At 43.7% G+C, this 25,200-nt stretch overlaps 1 protein-coding gene across 5 annotated transcripts in view; it reads right to left on the bottom strand.

Annotated features, from left to right (window-relative positions):
- The window catches only part of LOC147445828 (uncharacterized), a 178,707-nt gene that overhangs the window by 534 nt on the left and 152,973 nt on the right, over positions 1-25,200 (bottom strand). The window contains exons 16-20 of one of the 5 annotated variants that reach the window (XM_086525207.1): positions 12,630-12,734; positions 12,495-12,542; positions 12,254-12,306; positions 12,148-12,159; positions 11,753-12,062 (exon numbers count right to left, since the gene is read on the bottom strand). In XM_086525207.1, the coding sequence (XP_086381333.1) occupies positions 12,017-12,062; positions 12,148-12,159; positions 12,254-12,306; positions 12,495-12,542; positions 12,630-12,734 (264 nt within the window). In that variant the 3' untranslated portion in view covers positions 11,753-12,016. Of the gene's footprint in view, positions 1-11,752; positions 12,307-12,494; positions 12,543-12,629; positions 12,735-12,873; positions 13,158-13,435; positions 13,536-25,200 lie in introns of those variants that run through there. The other 4 variants (XR_015189807.1, XM_086525205.1, XM_086525206.1 and 1 more) reach the window with 4 other exon arrangements.

Genomic DNA, 25,200 nt, shown 5'->3' on the forward strand with positions numbered 1-25,200 from the left:
TCCAATCTAGGAGTAAAAAAACAACTCCAATCTAGGAGACCATCCCCAATTTAGGACACAAGACATCTTCAATATAAGAGACCCCGTACACCTCTCGAAAACATGTATAAAGACCGAGACCAAGCCAATCCAAGCGATCTTCAACAAAATACACTAAGAGGTAAACGAAAAAACAAAAGCTAGAGAATGTCTTCATAGTCATAGGCACAAGAGACTAGAAGGTTGTTGTTGTCTTCTTTTGCTAGACAGACAGATCTTGTGAGCTTCAGATTGCTGCTCATGTTGCCTTCTCTTTCTTGAAGTACTTGGAATTGGAGTTGATCTCTTCAGACAACTGATTCCGGTGTTAGAATCTAAAGCTACTGGATATGCCGTCAGTTCAGATAGTGAGATTGGAACAGAACATTAACTGAACTGAAATAGATAACTGAACTGGAATATGATACTGGAACAAGAGACATAACTGTAAAACTAGGAAGAGTAATTGCCAGTTCAGAATAATAGTTCAAGGTCAATCAATACAGTATAACAGTTTAAGCTCAGATGATTATAGAATTGATGGTTACAAAGTGAGTCTAGAGGCGAAGAGCTCGAAAGTGTTAAGGAAGCTAAAGCCAAATACAAACAGTTCAGGGACCCGATTACAATGTAGTGGGCGCTATTTATAGCTCTCCAGAGTTACTACACTAACTGTCCGTGGTAATTACGGCCAGTCTGATTGCCTCCCGTTGGTCCTACTTGTAAGGGACGGTTCCCGCCTGCTAGGACTGTCTTCGCCTTCTACATCCTTCCCTCCTTTCTTGAATTTTGGTACGATTCCCAAAATTTCTGAAAAATCGACCGTCTCATTTTGAGTTGGTGTTGAGGAACCTCTCTGGGTTTCTGGCTCTGGCCCAAACCCTAAACCCTAAACCCATCTGTCTGTTGGTTGCGTTGGCCTATGTTCCTCATGAGTTGGCCGATGTACCTCATGATAGTATTCTTTAGGAATTGCTAGCTCTTTTGGTATTACTAGCTTTATACCATATTTCATGCTTGTTGAGTGCTTGATAGCCCTATAGTTGTAATTCCAAGGGTGCCTAGCCAAGGAATTTCCAGTGCCTAACTGGGAAAATCCACCGTCTGATTCTGAGATGAAACTATCCAGTATCCTTCCATTGAACCCAATTCCTCTTGCCCTTCTTTGGTGTTGGTGCTTCAGAAGTCCCAGTGCTAGTATTGTCCTTCTGGATAAGTCTGTAAATGGCCTCCTGCTCAAGCTGATCCCGCCTTTCAGTGGTCATCTCCAATTCATAAAACGTGAGAGGATTGTAAGTTTTGGTGTCGGGATCATATAGAGTGCGTCGACCCTTTGTCAGACGGGTTCTGACCAATTTATGACAATGCAAAGCTGTGTGGATCCATCCTTGCTGAAGAGGTTGATTTGTTTTAATCCTAGTTTCAAAGAGAATCTCAGCCATTAGCCATTTCCCTGTACTGTGGCCCCAGTCCTAGTTTAGCCGTAATATCCTTTTCAGGGATCTTAGAGGACTCCACAGTTAGTTGAAGCAATTGATTTGTGATCTTTGTGAGACCTCTGAGCTAGATCTTCCATTGTCCCATACATATTCCGACTCTCTTCATTTCTTCTTGCAGATCCATAACATCATTTAGTTGGAGAGCATCATTGATCAGTGTTTGCCAGGTTTTCCATTCTACAGTGGCTCGCTCATACCAATCCTGAAGGTCAACAGTGATATTAAGTATGTGAGCCGATCCACTGGTTCTGGATGCTAAGGATATAAAACTGGGAAAAAACTAGGCAATGCATACAAGAGAATTGGGGAATTAGGTACAACCTCTAGAAACTTGAGAACAGCCTAGTTCTCCTGTTGCATCATCTTCCTGGTGACTCGGACAAGCTGGAAAAGTCTTCGGAGAGCAGTTGCATGTTCTCCTACTGTCATTTGAACCCGAGGTCCTTTGCTGCTAGAAGCATGGTCTTCAATGATAGCCTGCACTCTCTGGTCTAAGACTCCTCTGGCAATTTGTATTTGAAGTAGAACTTCCTTCAGTTGATTCCTGACCTCCTTCATACATTTATATGTAGGCATGTTCCCAAGTAGTAGCTCTAATTCAATGGCTAGAGAATGACAGTCTGTAGTAGATTGTCGCTGCCAGTGTGGATTGACCAGCTTATCATCAGAAGTTAGAGCCCATTCAAGTACCTTGTCCAACAACTAAATTCTGCTAGGATGCTCAGGCAATTGGCACACTTCCTAATCATGAAAGACATCCGATTTCTAGTACTGTACCATTTCTAAAGCTCCAACATAATAGCATTTGAAAGCGTGCCAGATCAGAGATCAGAGTATCATCCTTCATATACATCCTTGTAATTGGAGCATATTGATGTCTCAGTCTCTTATTCAGTGTGATGAGCTGTAATGAATGCTGCTCATCACCCTTCGCGGACTCAGTCACAGCTTTGGCTTTTCCTTTGCTATCAACAAGGTGCTGTGACTGGTGTACTGGACAGTCTTCAGTTTGGTCCTTCTCTCCATTGCCTGACTGTTGATCCTTAGACCGCTGGCTGCCCAACTGTTGGTCTGGCTTGTCTTTATACTGGTCTGGCTAGTCTCTCTTGGACTGACTGCCCCTTGTAGCAGCACATCCACCAGCTCCAGATCCTGAAGGTGGAGAAGGAGGAAAATCACAACCTTCACTATCTAGCTTGTCTGCCTGGTTGTCCTCTCCTTCTTCATCCTTCTCTTCTTCCCTCTCAGAATCCTCATCATAATTATTCTATGTTTCAATGTAATCCATGATGGCTTGATTTGCCAATGCTGTGTGTATTCTAAGAGCTTATCCTGTAGATCACTTTGAATAGTCTCCATCAGGGCTTTTAGATTATCCATACTCAGAGTGACATTGCCCTCTGGACTCGGGATATCAACAAGATTATTGTAGACATATCTCTCTATCACAGAAGCCTTGATCGTAATGTGAGCTGTCATCAATTCTTTATAATCTGTCCGCTTCATTCGGAGCAGAGTCTGAAGCGATTATCATCCCTCAAAGCTGTTGCCTTGTCTTCCTTTAACTGGAGATTTTCTATTTCTATTTTTAGCACCTTTGTTTGCAGATCAGTGATTGTCCTATTGACTGATTCTCAACAATACCGTGTCTGAGTCTTTGTGCAGCTACATCCTGCTGACGTTTCTTAACTTGCTACTTACTGCTTTCTAGTTCTTCTGTTAACTTAGCCAACTGCTCATTAGGAACTGATGCCTCCATCATCTGTCCTAAAACGTTGACAATGGTATTCCATGATGATTGGATAATCATTGAGCAGTCATTAGCTATTGTTGCCTGGTCATACTGGACTTGCTCATAAGTCATAACAGGAGCCATGTATGGTAAGTGTTGCAAATTAGATGTTTGAAAAATTAATCGGCCTTTGAGAGGGTGATGTTGTAACTGCTGTAGTTTGTCCTTCTTTGCTATAAAAAGAGCCAACTCACTGAAAAGAATTCTATTAGCGGAACTGTAAGGTACTGGGCCCTTTCCTTGTCTTTGACCACCGCCTGCTCAGCACTTGTCGTTGTCTCCTGGCCCAGTGCTGCTGTCTGCTCTGCTGGCTGGTCCTTCTCAGCAATGGTCTGTGCTGGAGTCTGTTTTGCTGAAGTCTGGCTTGCTGAAAATTTTGTAGTAGGCAAGGACTTAACCTGACTTTCTACTTGCTTTAAGAAAGCACTGCTTTTAGCCAATGTAGCCTTTGGTTTTTTTGAACTACTGGCTTCCACTTGCGTGGCCTTCCTCTTTTGTCCAATTATAGTCAATTGAGTGCCTGCAGCTTCTTCATTTAAAGATAATTTAACATTGTTAGTCTCTTTGATGGGCTTCTGACTCCAAGCCATCCATACCTGATAATGAGTATGTGGAGAAGTTGCCCAGTAAAGAAACTGCCAGACATACCAAGCTTTGAAAACATGCAGGGATTTTGACTTGGTAGTCTGCTGGAGCACATTATGAGATAAGATCTGACATAAGTTGATTTTGCCTGTAGCATCCAATTTTTTTGCAAGCAGCGTGGCAAACAACTTTCCTGACACATACGTAGGGTTGTTTTTCAGACTCACCGCTTCAGCAACAAACCTGTAAGCGACAGGGACGCCCATACCTGCTATTGGAATCCCTTGTGCACTAGCCCTTCGTTTTTTCTTAGCTGCTTCATCTTCTCTGAGAGTGGAACTTATCTGTTCTGTAGTTGCTATGGTCGGCTTAGGCTCATAAGGCATTTTGAAAGCATACGCAATATCATCAGGAGTTGTTGTAACCTTCATACCATTAACAACATCACTGCCATCTTCAGCATTGAAGGAACCAAGAGCCTCATGTCAAAATCTATTCTGGTGGCTTGCACCACCACATGCAAGTCCCACAGTCGGAGCAACGCTTCGGCTTGCTCAATAAACACATACCGCTGTATCTTGCTATGGGAAATAAGTGGAAGAGAGGCTTTAATAGAGGTAATGAGTGCCGAAGTCTCGTCTCTGGTATCCTGCATCTTCTCCGACATTTTCTTTCTACCCATACATTGTGAGGACGATACGTCTGTAGAGGAAGAAGACTTACTTGGATAGTCAAAACCGTAGCCAGGTGTGTCAAGTAGAGATAGGTAGTGTTCGACAGAGTTTGCGGACGAGGAAGTTTGTGGTTGTAGTGAAGACTCCTCAGAACTCGGCGATGGCGAATGTGTAACAACACGGAGACGTCGCGCAGGAGATTTATGAGGAAGAATGCCAACCCGCCTTACTGTTATACATGTCCGCGCCATAAAAGCTCCACTGCTTACTGTTCCTAGAGTTCTATGCACCGTCGGCGACGTGGCAAACATGCATTGGCTAAGTCTTCCCATAGTCCGTTTAATGATGACCACATGCATTCCCACTGGCCCTTGTGCCCATAAGAACTAGTACTAGCTTGTACACTTTATTGACTCAGCTAGTGGCACTGATTTATAGCACTGAGAATTTTCTAATGTCACTGGTTCTGGTACTGGTTGTACATGGAAGAGGTTCATAATAGCTGGCTCTGAAAATTCATAGTCCTCAGTACCCTGAAAACCATTATCCTTTTCTCTGAAAATATCGTTTTCATTAGAATAGTATAGCTTGATTTTGGCCCCATTATAAACACCAGGCAATAGTAATCTAGATAAATCCTTCAACCTTACTGTGCCGTTAGAAAATACTCAATCAACTTCATATGGACGAGCCCAAGCTATCTTTAAGTTCGGCTTTTTGGGACCCAGTTTGGATTGATAAAGTAGCACTAGATTTCCCTTCTGGAGCTCCCTGACTTAGATTCTTCTGTCATGTCAATGCTTTCTTCTTTGTTGAACAATTTCCTATTTCAACATAGCCCTCTGTCTTAGGTCATCCAATTGTGTTAACTCCTCCAATCTTCGCTTAAGATTATGATTGAAATCCAATCCATATTCCGCCATCCTGAGACTGGGAATTACAAATTCCATAGGCACTACAGCTTCAGTCCTATACACCATTCTGAAAGGTGTCATTCCCATAGTGACTTTGTAAGCTATCCTATAGGCCCATAAAGCAGTTTGAAGCTTGAAATCCCACTGATGTGGTTCCTTCTAAACAATCTTAGTAAGAATAGTCTTGATGGTTTTGTTGCTGCTCTCTGCTTGACCATTGCACCGTGGATAATAAGGAGTTGATTTTCTGTGCCTCATTGAGAGCATCTCCATTAGTATGTCCATAGTATCATTAATATAGTGTGTTTCTTGATCAGACACAATTCCACAGGGCATCCATAGCGACAGATAATATTTTCAAATAAGAAGACAGCAGTGGACTTCGGCGGTGTTATCTGGAAGAGCCTTGGCGTCGACCCATTTGATGACATAACAAGTGGCTATCAATATATACAGGTTCTTCCTAGGAGTAATCTTCTTGAATGGACCCATGAAGTCAAAACCCCATTTCATAAATACTCCCAGTGGTTGAACTGGAGTAAGTGAAGTCATATTTGCTGCTGTTGGTCTGCCCATCCTCTGACATATATCACATGTTTTACAAAAACTTTGAACATCATATATCAAAGTTTGCCACTACAATCCAGCTTGTAAAATCTTCTTGTAAGTAATATTAGTGGAGAAATGTCCTCTAGAATCCCCTTCGTGTGCTTCAGAAATTACTTGCATCCTTCCTTCCATCGGCACACACCTTCGAAGAACCCCATCTACTCCCAATCTATCGAGCAACCATCTGATGATGGTGAACTTCAGACTCTTAATAATCAGAGCCTTCTTCTGATTTTGAGTCCAGTTGTCTGGGAATCCTCCTTTGGAAAGAAACTGATATATATCCGACCATTCTGGATCTCCGTTTTCCTCAACGGTTACTGGAACAATTATGCGTCCTACTGGCTCATCTCTCAAGGATACTTCCGAATAACCATCAATGCCTCTAGACAAGAAATCGGCTCCATAATGGGATTTACCAGGCTTATGGAATATGCGGAATTCAAATTCCATGAGGAACATCATCCATCTAATCAATCGGCCTTGAATAATGACTTTGTTGATAAAAAACAATGCCTGATGATCCACATAAAAATGAAACAACTTGCCCAGCAAATAATGTCAAACTTTAGTGGCACTAAAAACCATCCCTAAAGCTTCTCTCTCCGTAGTAGTGTATCCTTGTTCAGCTTGACTGAATTGCCGACTAGCAAAATATAATGGATAGTCAGTCCTCCCCTTTGGTTGAGCTAGGATTGCTCCCATTATTAGTCCTGATGCATCGACATGTACATAAAAGATAACTTCCCAATCCGGCTGCCGGAGTACCGGCTTACTGGTGATGGCATTCTTCAAATTCAGAACTCTCCTCACATTCGCTGTCCAATTGAACTTGTTGGTTTTGTTTGTAAGCTCATACAAGGGTAATGCCTTCGAAGCAAACATATGAAATCTTCTATAAAAATTCATATATCCCAGAAATGAACTTAACTCTGATGCTATGCGAGGTGCCTTGGCCTGCTAGAGACTCTGGATCTTATCATTGGCCATCTCAATGCCATTTCTAAACACTATATGTTTCAGTAGCTGTCCCTTCCAGACAAAAAAAACAGAGTTGAATGGGTTCAAACAGATCCTTTTCTCCTTATATCTTTGAGACCATTCCCAAAAATAATAAATGCTTCTCCTCTGTTGAAAACACAGTGAAATCATCCATAAATATGGCAAGAAATCGGTGCAAGAATACACTGAATATTTCCATCATACACCGTTGAAAAGTTGCGGGAGCATTGCAAAGACCGAATGGCATCACCAGATACATGAATGCACCCCATTCAGTGATAAAAGTGGTTTTACTCCGATCTTTAGCTGATTATAACCACTATAGCCATCCATGAAGCTATACATCTCATGGCCTGCAATCTCATCAAGAAGTCTGTAAAAGGTAATGGAAAAGGATACTTGATTGTTTGAGCATTCAGCTTTCGATAATCCACACACCCTAAGCTTTCCATTCTTGTTAAGCACAACCACAATTGGAAACAACTAGTCACTACTGGCTACCTTTGTGATGAATTCAGTCTTCAAAAGATTGACGATTTCTTCTTTGACCTTCTTGGCGTAATTTGGATTCATTATGTACCGTTGCAGATGCACTGGTCTGGCATCTGGCTTCAAAGGTATTCTATGTTGACAGACCTCTGGATCTACACCTTTTAGATCGGTATATTCCCATGCGAATACATCTTTGTACTTTTGGAACGTGTGTCGAGCTTTTTCTTTCCTTTTTGGATTCAGATGTTTGTTAACCTTGATCAGTCGAGGATTTTCTTCAGAATCCAGATTCCACTCTTCGATTTCTTGGTCATCTGGAAGCAACTAGTTAGGCCCACCTCCCTTCCTTTCGGTTGACTCCTCAACATAATTCTAGGACGGTCCTTGTAGTTCTGAACTGTCATTCTGAACTTCAGAAACATTTTCAGAGTGCATTTCTTTAGTAGTCCCTCGTATATCTAAAAACTCTCCTTTGGAGTCTACTGGGTTCTCTCGCCATCCAATTAGCTGAATTGGCCTTTCTCCAGGATTTAGTTTAATGAACTGATCTGGAAATTGCTTCCTTTGCTTTTCAGCCTGGCCCTTGTCAAATAATACTACATTCAGATATATCTCAGCCAATGGAAAAATATTCATAGCTGCTAGCATTCTCTCAATTTTCTTTACCCCATACTTCTGGCAAAGCTCTTCTGGTTGCAATGCCTTCTTCCAGTTTCTAGTGTTGTTTGTATGGACCTGAATTCTTCTACTAGAACCCTTGATTGTCAGAGTCTGGTTAGCATAGTCGTGAACAGCCTGTGCCGTTTGCAGCCATGGCCGTCCTAGTAACATCTCGTATGTGTCTTGCACATCCAGAACTAAAAAAATGGTCTTGAACTTTTCTTTTCCTACCCTTATCTGTATATTCTCGATCATCCCAGTTGCTTGCAGAACTCTGTGATCGGCCATCCGAATCTTGAATGGTACTGATTTCAAGTTTATGATTCTCATTCTTTGTTGAAGGTGTGCCCCTAGGATGTTGACACCTGCCCCTCCATCTAGTATAACACCAGATAGTGGTTCCCATTGTTTTCTGACTTTGTAGTCTACCTGGATCACCAGCACTTCATCATCCCTGACCGCTGCAAGGTCAACTACTCTAGCGTCGGCCTCATTTTTTCTTCGTTGTTTGATGAACTTCACTGCTTCAGGCAAAGTCGTTCTGATGTCTTCTAACTCAATTGTCAGTTTTTGAATTCTCTCACAAATCTTTACATGTATTTCCTCTCTCTCTTGATCAGAGGTATCCTCAGAACTTGAGGAAAGTGAACCATCTACACAGTGCCAATCGTCCGCTATGATGTCATCTTTCCCTTCTGCACTGTTTCCTATTCTAGTTATATCTGATTTGATATTTTCTAGATCCCCCGCCAGTTCTTAGACTGCAGCCAACATAGTCTCAGAAAGTCCATATCCTAACTGATCTGACTGTCCTTTCTCAGAAGACTAGGCTAGTATCTTCTGAATGACTCGAGCATCATAACTTTCTGGCTGCTTTGGTAGCTAGCTGGCTAGATATTCACTGATCTTAGCCGCCAATTCTCTCCGCTCCTGCCATTCGTCGACTACCTTCTCTTTGCCCTTTGCCTTCCATACCTCTCTTTGCTGAGCCCATTTGCTACTTTCAAAACTGACTGGTTTTGTCGGCTCTTCTGGGATTTCTTCAATGACCACACCTTTACTGCATGTAACAGCTCTCATTGGAATTGGCTCAGGGACTTTCGTCTCAGTAGCCGCAGTACTAGGCATCTCTGAACATTGAGCCGCAAAGTGCCCATACTTGCCACAAGTATAACAATTCACGCTTCGGTTTTGAAAACTACCACCACCCTGGCCCCGGCCAATACCAGCCTGGTATCTGCCGCACCCAGTACTAGTACCACTGGTATTTGATTTCTCTTCTTGGGGGACGTTGGTTATTTCTACTCTGGCTAGTTCAACATTGGTAAATGCTACTACTTACAAATCCTTTTCCTTCTTGAAGTGATGAATGCGAATGCCACAATTGATCCATAAATGACTATACACTTTGCAATAGGTACATTGTGGACACTCATTGGAAACATGATCTTTGAATTTCCACTTTGAACACCAAGTTTTCATTCTTCTCACTGATTGTCTAGTCTGGCTGATTTCAGCAATCTGCCAGGCCATTTCATCAATATTTCTGGACCAAGATCCCTTTTTAGCCTTGTCCTTGCTTTTCTCATTTGAACCGCTGTCAGAGGAGCTGGAGGTTGCACCCGAATCAGAATTCTCAAAGGAAGAACTGCTGCTACTACTGGACCTCCTCTTCTTGCGGCTTCTCTCTTTTTTTTTGCTTGCTGTTCGAGTTTCAAAGTTCTCTACACTAAATCGTTGAATTTTTTTTGTTGGTGCAGGTACCTCTTGTTCTCTGAGCTTCTTACTACGGAACCCATTCAAGAACCATGCGCGTAGCCTCTTTTCTGATGGTGGCTCCTGCTAAACTGCTTGGTTAACTCCTTGAGTTTTTCAACATAACCTCTCACTGATAACTTCCCTTGTCTAATCTTATCTAGCTTGCAGAGGATATCTTCATCACCCCTATTATCTGAATATTCCAATCTGAAAGCTTTGAGCAATTTGTTGTATGATTTGAGTTGGCAGGCTGGGTAATGGTAGTACCATTTCTTTGCTGCATGTTTGAGTGATTGAGGAAAATATTCCACCCAGTCATCTTTATCAATGTTCTTCAACTCCAGCATATTGCTCAAAAGCTTGAATATGAACATCTGGATCATCTTTCTTCCCTCCTTTGAACACTGGGAAAGAGATTTTCAAGCAAGAAGTATAATCATGCTGGACAACATCGTCCGTGCTTCTTTTGCCTTTAGAAACCTGACTTCGGCGAGGTAATGATTTGTATCAGCTTCCCAGTCAACTTCTTCTTCAGTCTCAGTCGCGGTCTCTTCTCTGGCTTTTCTACTGGAACTGTGACGACTACCCTTACTACTTTTGGCCCCATCTGACTTATGCGTGGACCGGGAACCCCTGGTTTTGTGTTCTTTCCGCTCAACCCTTCTCCTTCTAGAATGAATGGAGTGCTAAGAGTCCTTGGCCTCATCAGCATGATTGTGCTCCTCCTGAGCCTCAGTCTCGCTCTCCGAGTCTTTCTGATGCTCAGACTCTCCTTCTGAGACCTCAGGAATAGGGTCAGCGTGGTCGGAATCATTGCCTAATCGGGTTGACTTCTTACGACCACGATTGACTTTGGGTGCCATCAATGCAGCTGAAAACTTCTAACTGAGAGATAAGAGTTTTCCGTCGAAGAGCGAATAGCTCTAACCACCGAGAGAAGATGCGATTCTAATAGTAACGAGATTTAGTAAGATTGGGGCGCCACGCTTTGCTTGCTTGATGACACAATTGCCTACATCTTGTCTCCTATATATTCGAGATGAATTTTGAAGCCATTTAAGTAAAATGCTGTTTGCTCTCTCACCCTCCGACACTCACTCTGAATCAAAAGCGGAAACAAAAGCTACAAACCCTATATCAGTACCCGCACACCTTAAAACAGCACCTGCAAACCCTAATTCAGCAGTTGTAAACCCTGACTGCAAACCAATAATTAGCGCCTGAAAACCCTAGATCATCACCTGCAAGGCCTAATTCAGCACCTGTAAGCCCCAAATCAGCACTTCAAGACTCTAAAGCAGCAGCAGAAAACCCTAAAACAACCCAAAACACAGCAAAATGCAAGCTTATACGCAAACAAATAAAAAGCAAAAACAGCGCCACGTCATGACAAGAAAGAAATTTCAAAAACAAAATGCAAATTCAAAACCCTAAAACACAGAAAATCAGCAAAACGAAACAAAACCTCTCTCTCTCTCTCTCTCTCTCTCTCTCTCTCTCTCACACACACACACACACACACACACACACACACACACACACACATGTCGATGGGAGCATGTGAATGTGCTGAAGGTTTTCAAACGAGAAAATTCTCCTCATGAGAGCAAGAAGAAGTGAGGGAATCTAGCCAAGTAGTATATTCCAAATCAACAAAGGGTTCATTTGAAACTAAAGCCCCCAAAAAGAATGGTGAAAATGTTCAAAGAGAGACCAAACCATTGCTTCAGACCTTCAACCAACATGGAATTATAGTAACCATTGGCTGATAATGCTTAATGAGTAGTGCAAGAGAATGGCTATTTTGAGACCAACATAAGCCAGCAGATGGGAGCTTGTTTTCTGTTCCATGTAACAATTTAAAGACAGGAAATGATTGGTTCCCAGACTCCCTATTTCCTTTTCTCCTTCTGGTTCTGCTTGCCGCATCACCATGGCTTAATGAGCTACATTCCACTACATACAGATTGTTTTATAAAAAGGGACATACAAATTTTGAAACACATGTCGGCATTAGCCCTTGAGCAATCTTCTGATTCCCTGTGTTATACTCGCAAAACTGAATGTAAAGAGTTCATCAACAATCTGTAGGAGCAGTTCTAAAGTTTTCCTATGGTACTCCCACAAATTAAAATATTGCTTACCGGAGGAGGATACTAGATCAACAGGTTGACACAAGTATAAACACCTCTTTGTCGCTGGATTCTTGCTTGAGTCAAATGTGCTATGTCAGTCAATCTCAGATCTAACGTAAAATTCTTCGGTTGAATCATCATGCCCCTCTCCATGGCTGCAGTTAACACCTTCATTCACAGAAAAACCAATAAATTCAACTTCCATTGTAAAAGTAAGCAAGTAGCTAGACCCTCTCTCCCTACGAAGCCATACCTGAAATGATATAAAGATTGGAAGAGTGTACCACTACTTACTCAAGATGTTACTACTAAAACAAAATGCAAAGAAGATATTAATTATTTGTAGTGACACATACCTCATTTAAATTTGATTCACCGTATGAATAATTCTCCATTAAAGATAGCTGCAGTACCCCAGGCCAACTAGAGATGAATCAAATAGTTCAGAAGAAGAAAAGAGGAACCGATTATGATTCTTAAAGACAATGTACCTTCTCTAAACTCAAATGATTGCTTATAACCCTACTCAAGGTGGCGGAGCAGGAATCTGTGACATAATTATTGGAAAGGTTCAGCTCCTTCAGCGTACCATTTTCCTACATCAAAACGAGGGTCGCAAGTGCTTAAGAATTGAATATGTAAATAAATCACAGAAACTGCAATTATAGTACTAAGTTTTCCAAGTGCCTTGCATAAAATATTCAATATATGGTCATGGGTGGCTGAGATCATTGCCTTAGGCTGCTGCCCCTACTGTTTTGCCTGAGCCATGTTCTAGAAGCCCCCTTTGTCCCAGCGATCCCCTATTGAGCAGCCTCTGCTGTGTTTTGCAGCAACCTCTTCATCACTGTTGCTGCCTGGGCTGTACTATTCACCTACACAAAATAGTCCCAATCTCCCTCATTATGATGGTCAGGATCCGCCTTGAGAATCTATAACTTGATGGCCTGATATTGGCGCCCATTGGGAGTACTATCTGCCCCTTGACTCGACAAACGTGTCACCAAGGTTGATCCTTCCTGTCAGATAGGACTGAGTTTTTGCAGTGAGGTAACAACATTCTACATTTCCTTAATGAAATTCAAAAGCAAATACCACTCTGGTAACAAGGTAGGGGCACTGTGAAGTGTTGGTTGGGACCCATTCGATATAATATTCTCTAGCTTGGCCTACTTTGAGACATCTGCCCTTTCAACTATCTAAACACATTCAAGACATGCAAGTTGTACATATAGCATGCAGCCATGGTAAAGCTTGTTCTTTGTGAATGACATGTCCAACCAGCAAAGAAACCCACCAGAGCGGCAATCAGAAAAAAGTAAAGATGACATTATTTGCCTCGTCGTTCCTTGCCCCATTTTCACCACCAAAAAGTTATTGTCGTGATGATATTCTCTCTGCAGGGAGATACAACATGTTAGTATGGGGAGATGACATCATGGTTTCAGGTACATGGGTTCAGCATGGACAGATTGCCCCCCTTCCAGTACTCATGGATGCACCCTCTCTGACTCTTACACAATCCAAGATCACCAGGCTCATCCGCCAAGACTTGACTCAGCTAGATACCAGGAGGACTTGGATACAACCAATACAAGAGCTGGGCACAAAGATGGCTTTCTATAGAAAGCATCTTCTCCAGCATACTGAGGATGGTTTTGTAACGAGGCCCAGATACATGGACACCCACTTCTCTCATGGGATACGATGTGCTATTGGCCAGATACGCACATCTTCACACCAGCTTCGGGTCGAGACTGGTAGATACGACGACGTGCCGACAGAGGCCAGTTCAGGTGCCCTATGTCACATGGAGCCTGAGACACAATTGCGCTACACATGCCATTGCCCAGTTTACTATGAGATACGAAGCCGCTTTCACTACATGTTCACAGAGGGCTTTGGACCACTCTCTACAGTCATGAAGTATGAGGACCAAAGATGTTTGGGACTGTTTTTGTTCGAGCTACGCAGACACAGAGAGAGCCTGATGAGAGGAAAGGCTAGCCATTCTTAGAGACGGATCACAGACTTCTAGAGCGGACACTAGGCAGCCGGAGGAGCAACTACCACAACAGAGCTCACATTCTCCTCACACCATAGGCACGCTAATTGATCGCGATCGAGCTAGGGAGATCCAGACGCCCACTAATCGAGAGGACCACACAACATCGACGGAGGCTCCATCAGAGGATTCAGATCACTTTGGCCCGACATGCATGACGCTCAATCAAGCTACTGACCCTGAAGAGATCCATTAGCGACAGATGATGGATCTCCTGTGATTTAGCTCTTTTGAGGATTGTACACCTTGCTTATCTTTTACCAACCTTTGTATCAACTCTTACCCATTATATCCCCACACCCACACCCACATTGTGTTGTATTAGCCCTTGATCACTACTTCACCTCCCTACTCATATCCTACACAATTCCAGCTAGCTGCTTAGTTCATATTTAGCAGTTTAGGATTTTCTAGTACCCCTTTTTCAGTACCTTTTTCTTTTTCCTTCGCACTCGCGCTGCTGCCAGCCCCCCCTTCGTGCCACCAACCTTGCTTCCACGCCATGGTTTAGGTCCTTTGGGACATGGTCTCCCTCCATTGGGCTACCCATTGACCCCTTTCACATGGCCTCCCAAGTGGCTATAGCCCACCTTCCTCTCAACATGAAGTTCTCGATCACCACCAAGCAGATATCAACACTTGAGGTTGAAGTGAAGGAGTGGAAGAAAGAGATGGAGGCAACCTTTCTTCAAAAGATGGAGGAATGGAGGAGAAAAAGAACCTATGAGAAAGGATTTCTCGCGTTGAAGAGCAAGCGGCTTCACAAGAAGCCACAATCCGAACTCTCCAAGGTGAACTTCTTGCATCAAAAAGTGGGCGGCTCGAAGAAGGCGAAATTCAGCCATCCATCATGGAAGAATTGAATACCTTGAGAGAAGAAATACGGGCTATCAAGGAAGATGACGAGAAGAAGTCATGGGCCGCGGTCATCTCCAAACACAAAAGAAAGTAGAGGAGACCGAAAAATGGATTGAGGTCGCCAAGAAAGGGAAAGGTAAGGAGCTCCTTGTACACCCACTGTTAAGAGGAACAAAGAAGGAGGATCGGGCTCTACATGTGAGGGTAACCAGCCTCAAGCACATAAACAATGTGGAAAAAGAAGTCCCAATCCTCACATCCATGATGGGGGTGGACAAGCCCTCACATACGAAGGCACAGAGAGTGGGCAAGAAGAGTGATGGCCCGGGAGAATCTTCAAAAGAGAGAGCTCTCATATTTTTTTTTTCCGAGAAAAAGATCCTTCTATTAGTTACTGAAAACTGCCCATGGGCTACATCCACCTTTGCAAGAGAGGGCTACAACAAGCATGATGGGGAGACTCTCCCAATGAAAAAACAACATATATACAATGAGGCTAAATCAAGAGATGGGAGGAGGGAAGAGCCACACAGGTGGACAGTAGTGCTATCTGGGCACCCCCTGGACTATGGTGTAGAAAGGCCCAGGGCGCCAGAGTCGAAGGAAAGCCTCGCGGCTCTCCCGCATGCGGTCGGAGCTGCCCTGTAGTCCCTCAAGCTGTCCTCTGAGAGTATGGATCAGCTCTAGCCAAAAGTCACGAACAGTCTCTGCTGGTGGCACAGGGCGAGCCTCAAAGATGAGGAAACAGCGGGCCCGCCAGATGAACTAGAGAGCTAGGCCACTGATGAGCTCCCAACACTCCTCTCTCTCACTGCACCACTCCTATGGAGTAAGCTCTGTAGCAGGCTAGAGTGTAGGTCGCCCCCCCTGCATCACTATCATCCTACTGGTGGAAGATAGCTCAAACTGAAGTGCCGGGCCCGTGAGGGTGGACCAAGCCGCTGCCCCCCAAGTGTACTGTCGAGAGCCATGGAGAGGGCAGGCATCAGCCGAAGAACTCGTAGCCACACCTGCTGGGCCGAGGGACAGTCCCAAAGACAGTGACGCTGACTCTCCACCAACTGGTCACAAGTTGCACGTGCGGCCGAGAGACCACTATACACAAGCCAGCTCCCTTTTGTTGTGGCTCAATGTGCAACCAGCCATTGGAACAAAGTGACGCGCCTCGGCTGTCTGGAGTCCCACAGCCTCTGCCAAAAGGCTGCCAAGAACTCGACTGTGAGGCCCTCCTCCTGCCAATGACGTGCTACAGCGGGGCGGGTCTCTCTCTGTGCTGCAAGTATATGACGTCCAAGCCGAACAGTGTACTGAAAGAAGGGGACTCCTGGGCGGTCTGCAAAAGAGAAAGGGTCCCTCCATAGCCACTCACCAGGATCCCACTGTACTCGTGCCAGTGGTGGAAAACACTCCCAAGCCCATAGCCTCCAGTGTCCAGTCTCAAGAGCTGTTGGGTCAGGGTCTATGACGCAAGTCCTCCCACAGATGCCCACAACTCGGATCCTCTGGAAACAGCACTTTGCTACCTGCGCAGCCTCTACTGCAACTCGCTGTAATCGTCCCCCACCCTGAAGCTCGAAGAACAGGGCTGGGATAGTCTCTGAGCAGGCCCTGACTGAAATGAGAACCTCCAGTCGAGCCCACGCCGTAAGAGCTCCCAAGATCTAAGCAGACTCACAGCGAATCGGTCCTCCATTCTCCTGCTCAAACCAACTCGGAGCAACTCTGTAAAGGTCCATCTGGTCGAAGGTTGCCAAGGGCCTCCTGACTGAGGCACCCTGGCACGAAGCCTCTGCAGCAAGAACTCCTTCCAGGGCTCCTCGCCTGGAAGAAGTCCTCTGACGACGAACTTCCCAAGAAGGGCTCTGCTCTGCTGTGCTGGATCAATGATCCCAAGCCCTCCCTGAGAACAAGGAAGTGTGATGACCGACCAAGCCACCTTGGCTCGGGCAATCTGAGTGTCACGTCCTGACCAAAGGAAGTTCCTGATTAGCCTCTCTACCTGGCTGATACAAGAACTCGAGAAGATCCAGCAAGAAGTGATGTACCACATAGTTGCCAACAACACCTGGTTGGCAACTACTACTCTACCAGCCAGCGAAAGTCGTGCTGAGCTCCAATGTAACAGCTTTCTCCTGATGGACAGGAGAAGAGGAGCAATCTGCTGCTCGGGGGACAAGTCCAAACCAACCTGACAACCCAAGTACCGAACTGCAGTCCCTGGAGGAATCCACCTGAAACCCTCTCCTGGCATCCAATCTGGCACAGGAGCACTGCCAACTGAGAAAGCCACTGTCTTTCTCCAGTTGATCAGTGCGCCCGATGCACAGCAGAAGGTCTCCAAAGCCTGCTCACATCTGTGTAGATTGGCCTCCTGGCCCTCTAAGTACAAGGCTGAGTCGTTGGCAAACTCAGCGTCCAGAAGCTCATCTCCCCATATAGGGAGTGCTAAGCCCCTCAGACCAACCTGCTGTGACACCAAAAATCTGCTCATCGCCTCCGCATAGAACAGAAAGAGAAAGGGGGCAAGAGGACAACCCTGTCTGATAGATCGTGTGAGCAAGCGGCTTCACAAGAAGCCACAATCCGAACTCTCCAAGGTGAAATTCTTGCATCAAAAAGTGGGCGGCTCGAAGAAGGCGAAATTCAGCCATCCATCATGCAAGAATTGAATACCTTGAGAGAAGAAATACGGACTATCAAGGAAGATGACGAGAAGAAGTCATGGGCCGCGGTCATCTCCACAACACAAAAGAAAGTAGAGGAGACCGAAAAATGGATTGAGGTCGCCAAGAAAGGGAAAGGTAAGGAGCTCCTTGTACACCCACTGTTAAGAGGAACAAAGGAGGAGGATCGGGCTCTACATGTGAGGGTAACCAGCCTCAAGCACATAAACAATGTGGAAAAAGAAGTCCCAATCCTCACATCCATGATGGGGGTGGACAAGCCCTCACACACGAAGGCACAGAGAGTGGGCAAGAAGAGTGATGGCCCGGGAGAATCTTCAAAAGAGAGAGCTCTCATATTACGCTTCCCTCCCTTGGAAGAGAAGAAGAAATTCCTGAAAAAGAGGTCTTCTCTCAAGAAGACAGGTATTTTCCTCGATGATGATCGCACTCTCTCACAACTTGCACATATGAGAGAGGAAATGCCAGAGATTACGGCGGCAAGGGAGAAGAGGGAAAGACGGCCTTTACATAGATGGTCGGACAGTGATTGTAGAGCGGCACTCTACATGATGGTGTGAGACCTATGGGACCACACTGAAGATGGCTACTTGGAATTGTAATGGATCTATGAGGTTGGATGTTGGTCCCTTTGAGGACAATTTCAAAGACAGAGACATTGTTTTCTTCTCAGATTCTCATCAGGCCCCTAGAAAACTTATGCCACATGTGGTGGGATACAGATGGGACACAACCCACAGGACAGTAGCGAGATCTGAGCATGGGAGTAGAGGTTCAGGAGGAGTAGTAGTGCTATTTAGGGAGGAGTTACAGCCACTACTACATATTGTACGGAGAGATGTGAGGCAAAAGAGCTGACACAGGTCGATTTCAATACATTGCTATATGTTACTTCCCCCTCAGCACGTTGTCGGAAAGTGTGTGGTCTAGCTGGGAAGGTGTAGAACCTCTGGCTGTGAGAGTTCGTAATGAGAGTCACAAACACTTTGCGAAAAAGCGTTTGCAGAGAATCACCAACCCTCTTTCTAAAGGTAACAGAAAATCTAAGAGCGTTTGTGACAGCAAAGTCACAAACCCTCTTTCCTATCGTGCTTGGAGTTTGCTTGTTTTTGTAGTCGAGATTATGATGAGAGGATCACCAAATCACATTCAATTTTACTTCACAAGACCATTGAAAAACACTAAAGTTTCAGCCATGAATCTTGATGCTCATACAAGCACAATTCTCAATCAGAACCCAAACCTCTTTCATGGTATCATGTAGCCTCGCCCCCAATTACATAGTCGTAACATCAAACAGTTGAAAGGAATGCTCGAACTTCCACCTTCACGACGACAACTTTCTGATTTTGCAGAGATTTATGAGCTTCTAAAGTGAAGCCCACACACCATTTTGATAAGGGGAAACCCTAATTCACTCCCTCACAAGCTCAGATACAAGATTGCGAAGAGACGGGAATGCAACACACATAGATTGGGCAACCATGGAAGCTATTGCACAGTAGAGAAAAATTGTAGGTTTTTTTTTGTAAAAAGCAGCACGTCATTTTCAGCTGATGTGTCAATTTTTAGGGGATTTTTCCATTTTGGACCAAAACTACGCCAGTTTCAGCTCCTTTTTGACCAAAAGAATGCCATTTTTGATGCGAAAAATCCCAAACGGAGTCCAAAAAATCCCTAAATTTGTGGGATCACTCACATAAGCATAAAAAGCATAGATAAGCATCATTTTTCATCAATATACCATTTTGGGTCACTTTCCATGCAATTCTGCAACGGCGTCTGTTAGCTGCTATTTTTGGCAGTGTTTGCTTGTATAAGCCTTTATAGGTGAGATGAGTCTGCCACCATGAAACACTTGGACTATGTACATTGTCAAACCAAATTAAGCATCTTATCAAGTGGAAAAGCATGCAAATGCGCCACATCCAGGGCCACGACTCCCCGGATAGGTATGTACATGATAATGACCGCAGTAGACGCTTCAACATATATCACAATATGTACACGATTGCTTTTATTTGCATACATCGAGAAGTGTCAAGAGTGAGGTGAATGTTTTTATTTCACACTATGTACGTGCCACGGCACGACATCCACCCCCTCTGAACTTGCACATCTTCCGGTATGTGCCACAACAACATTTGTAGAGCATTAAAACTCATGGTCAGACGCCATATTCTCACTTTCATCCTCAGTTTGCATATAGTTGGCTTCATCATCCTCTTCACTTGGTTGTGCATCAAATGGATCAGAATCCCCTCTTCTTTTGAATAATTTAAATCTTTTTCCTGCAATGGGAATTTTCAGTTCTGTCCCATCCAGTTCACGCAAGGTGTAAGTTTCATTTCCATACACATGTTTGACAACATAAGGACCAAACCATCTCTTTGCAAGCTTCCTTATTGTAGAGTGCTGGTTTTCAAGGCTACTATCGTACACCAACACCCAATCACCTTCTTCAATGTCTTTTGATCTGAGCCTATGCATCTTGTCAAATCTGTCTTTGTTTTTCAACCTTGCATTCTTTAGTCGAGCTTTTGCAAGCTCAACGTCTTCAGGCCTTCTTTCTAATTGCCGTATCCGCAATGCAAGAAGGTCTTCTCTACTCATTCCATCTTCCCATGGCAATACATTCCATGTAAGAACTACATCTTCAATTGGCATCACAGGTTTTTGACCATACATCAATTCAACGGGCATATAGCTAGTGACTGAACTATGTGTTGTACGGTCAGCCCACAATGCAAATGGCAGTAACCTTGGCCACTCTCCGAGCTTACCTTCACAAGCCTTAGCTAAAGCTTTGATTATTGGAGGATGCCCTCTTTCACTTTAGCCATTTCCCTCTGGGTTATAAGCACAAGTTAAAGCTAGTTTGATGCCCATTCTAGAGAAGAATTCCCTTGCTTCATCAGCATCCAATTCTCCTCTATCTGCAGTTATCTTTCCCACACACCCATAGCGACAGATCACATCTTCAAGAAGAAATTTATATACAGCTTGTGTACCCTTTGTCCTCAATGCACGCCCTTCAACTTGCTTAGACAAATCTTCTCTTGCAAGCACCAAATACCTCATTTGCCAAAGTCCCAAAGGCATTGTAACCAAGTCCACAACCTATTTGTAATGCATGGCTAATGGATAAGTAGGATGTAGTGCATCACGATGCCGTACATTTGAATACATTTGGCATGTCACACAAGACTCCACAAACTCAGCCACATCCTTATACATTCCTTTCCACCAATACCTTTCTTTTACCTTGGCAAATGTTGCCCATACACCTCGATGTCCTGCCCATAAACTTTCATGGAACTCCTTGATGATTTGTTGCTGAGTAACCTTATCCCATACTACACGCAATGGTGTTCCATCTCTTCGTTTAGGATGCTTCCATAAGTAGCCATCCCTCAAGAAGTATCCATATGCTTTTCTTCTTATCCTCTTAAATTCCTGCTCAGTCCAATCATCCTGCTTCTGTAGAGTACTCAAGTAGCGACCTATCAAGAGCCATTCATCCTCATATAGTTCCTCTGAAAAGGACTCAAGTGAAGACACAAACCATGCATGACTACTCTTTGCATGATCAATGGTGTAAAACTTTGTGCCTACATCATCTCCCTCAATAATCATGTCCTGTTCATCTTCATACCTTGCCCTAGATAGCATATCTGCCATTGGATTGTCTTTTCCTGCAATATGCTTGAACTCAGGAATCAAGGACTTTATGTATGCTATCCATCACAGCATTGCAATATCAGGAGTCAAACAGTTTGTGATCATTCCAAGAAGAGGCAAACAATCAGTTTCCACAACCACTGATGCACCTATCAAGTACTCCTTGTCACACCTCAATGCTGTAACCACCCCCCATAGTTCCCTTTTTACTTGTGCATAATCGCGTTGGCGAGAACTCAAAATCTTGGCTCCAAATCTCACCACATACCTTTTTCCTTCATCATCATCCTGCCCTACTGCCCATCCTATCCCTGTAGGACTCGTGTCCACTGTCACAATGACAGGTCCCTCACATGCATAGTCTACCTTTCTCAAGGTTGGCGATGAAAGAAGTAGCTTCTTTAGCTATCTCATGGCTTTTGTGTGCTCTTCATCCCATTGAAACTTCTGATTCTTTCTCAATAACTTATAAAGGGGATCTGCTACATGTGCATAATGTGGTATCCAAACAAGATAGAAGATGCAAGCACCAAGAAATCTTCGAACTTCAGTTATAGTTGTACATGTTTCTTTCATGTTTTGATTGCATCCATCTTTTTTGGACAAGGCTTTCTACCATAAGGACCACACATATGCCCCACAATCAAAACTTCATTGACACCAAATACAGATTTTTGCCCTGATAGGGTAAGATTAACTTCTTCGAGCTTTGTCAAAATCTTCTCACAATCTTCGATATGGTCTGCAACAAACTTACGGCACCCCCTTGAATCCATAGCTTCATTTTTATCTTTTTCTTCACATCCTTTGATGGGCACATCATCAAGAAATGGCATTGTGATTTGAGGTATAAAGTCACGTAGAACCTTGTTCATCCCATTCATCATAAGTGCAACTGAATTTGTTGCTCCTTGAGGTAAGGTACACATCCTTACCAGTCCCAAAGGTGTTTTCATAGTTGTCAAATCTCTACTCTCAATATCTAGCTAAAATTGATCGTACCCTGAATAGAGATCTCCCATTGAGTAAATTGATCTTCCTGCAAACGCCTCTGTAAATTCATCCACTATAGGTCCTGTATTCACATTCCTGATGGTAACCTTGTTTACAGGTTGCATATCTTGTACGAACAGCAAAGCTCCGTTCTTCTTAGGCACAGTGAATCACCTGTTCGAATATGGCGCACAAGAAGGCTCCAAGATACACATGCTAATCTTTTCATTGAGGAGTTCTATTAACTTTGGCAAATGTGATTTCGGAACCGGAATTGGGCATAGATTCCAAGGTACATGAGGGATAGTGAAGATCACCATAGGTGCAACAACATTAGGATCAACACACCCTATCTCATGTGGCTGGAAAGTAAAAGCCTTACCATGTCTTGAATGCATTTCTTTAAAACTCTTCTTCTCTTCTTCTGTTAAAAACTCTTCATAACCAACTTTTATCTCTTTTAGGGATTCCATTGTGAACTTGTGTCCAGTTCTTTTTGGATCCCTGAGACTCGGCTGCAAAGAAGCTTGCTCTAGCTTTTTTCTGCAATCTGATGGTAAAGGTAAGGTCACTGGTCTCACTTTCTTTGCCACCGTTTTGTACTTGGTCTCCACACGCACTTCTGGTCCTTCATTAGCATTGAAATCTTTCTGATCTTCAAAAGCCTCAATCACATCATACATTTCCATAGAGCATACTTCCACAATGTGGGTTCCATCTTGCATGCTAGAATCCATTATAGCTTCAATCGCAAGCATAGTATCTACATGAGAAACTTGTTCAAAGAAACTTGAAATGTATTCACTATTCTCTATGAAACCATTTTCTTTCATGTATTTCTGTACACTATATACATATTGTCGCGCATTTCTTTTCATATCCTCAAGCCTCAAAAAACATACTGACCCATGCTCTGTTAATGCCTTGAAACCTGTAGAAAAAGCTTCTTCTTGCTTTGGGTCAGGCGAGAATCGTTTTCTTCTTGTACCATTGCAATCCCGCTTCACAATGGTACATGGCCAAAACCCCTTGTCTCCCTGTACTCTTTGAACTCTTTGTTCGCTTTTGGTAGAGGATACTCACGAAGACTATTGCGGTTCCTCTCATAATTCACACAAACAGTAAAAAATTGCACAGCTCGCTTCCCATCTCTGCTCTTTACCCTAGCATAAGCAAAACCATCATCTAAGACCTTTGTTTCCATGCGAACGGCTATGATATATGGCTGCCCAAGAATAAGAGGATAGGTAGACATCTCCTGCACAAATTTTTTTTGCTCATCCTTCACATTACCAATCGTCACTTTCACATTTGGACAAGCCCCATACAACTCTTCTGATGAGTTATTTGCAGCTCTAATCATCCACCAATGGTCTGTGTCTATCGGCCACTTACCCTTCATGTAAAGACTCTTGGACATAAGATTGATCTCAGAGCCATGATCTATCAATGCAACATATGGCTCCTCAAGATCACCCACCTTGACTAAGGTTTCTATTGTAGCTCTTGCCCAATGACTTTTGGAGTAGTGGCTTTTGTAGGAGGCTTCATCATTATCATCATCATCATCTGCAAATCTAGCATGTGCATCTCTTCCAGAGGACATGTATCTCCTACCACATTTTCATCACAATAACTCTCTTGGACATGTATTCCATGTGCCTTAAGTGACTCCCCTTCACCCTCAGACTGTGGAGGAATAGACTCAGTGAGAGTTTGCCTCTTTCTTTTTATGATATCTATGATTTCTTCATGAAACTCGCGTTCAGCAATGCCAAGAACCTCACCCAAATTAACTCAACTTTGCTATTCAAAATCCTTTCCTCCAATACTTGCTTTAAGTTTGTGGCAGCTTCAATGTCAGATTGTAGTTTGTATGCAGGGCCTTTTGCTTTAGCTTTTCCTTGCTCTTTCTTCTTCCCTGTAGATGCCTCCTCCATAGGAATCTCAGGAGGAGGAGGCACATGTGGTGGAGCCTCATAAAAAGGTCCTGGATCCTTTCTTCCACTAGCTCTTGTAGCCCTCTTTGAAGTAGGAAGGACCCGCATCTCCATTATCACGTCTGCGCTTCTCTTCCACAATTGCTTCATTGTTATAGCATTTTGCAAGATAGGCATGCACTGATAAAGAGTCCACAGGGTCATCCCAACCTGTTGTATGGCGTATGCAATCACCAGCTTCATGTAATACCTGTTTAGTTACCTTCCCTTTTTCGGCTGAGGCTACTGCATATGGCCACAAGCTATCAACCTTCTCAAAATCATATGGAGTATACTTTAACACTTTCTTTGAAAGCTGTATCTTTGCCCCATAGGTAGAAGCCTCCACTGCAGAAATAGCATGGCTAGTTGCCCTATCCTCCACTAACTTCCGCATACCTCCTTTTCCAAAGTTAGTTCCTAATGGCATACCTGTCTCCCGCAGATGGATCTTGCCATCCTTAAAAAACACAAGATCTCTTTTTAAGGCATCACTAAAGCTATCACAATATCTTCTGCCATGGTCCGTGCCATCACACCATATGCATCTGTGCACAAATCCTTCTTTGCTTTGGGATTTTTGTCCTGCAGAGCAGCAGGTTGTCCTTTCTCTTCAAGCCTTGTTAGCTTTAACTTCATTTCTCGCATGCCCTTAACAAGCTCATCAAGCATTGAGTTACCACCTTCTGGACTCACAACAGTAGGCTTTGGTGGAATCTTTGACGTGCTAGGAGGAGAGCTAGTACCATTCATCACCATCTTGTCCCTACGACGTTGCCTCTTAGCAAGCAATGAGACTACG

This window comes from Adiantum capillus-veneris, chromosome 12 (genome assembly GCF_014529385.1).
Source record: "Adiantum capillus-veneris isolate H3 chromosome 12, ASM1452938v2, whole genome shotgun sequence".
In the NCBI taxonomy this organism is placed as follows: domain Eukaryota; kingdom Viridiplantae; phylum Streptophyta; class Polypodiopsida; order Polypodiales; family Pteridaceae; genus Adiantum; species Adiantum capillus-veneris.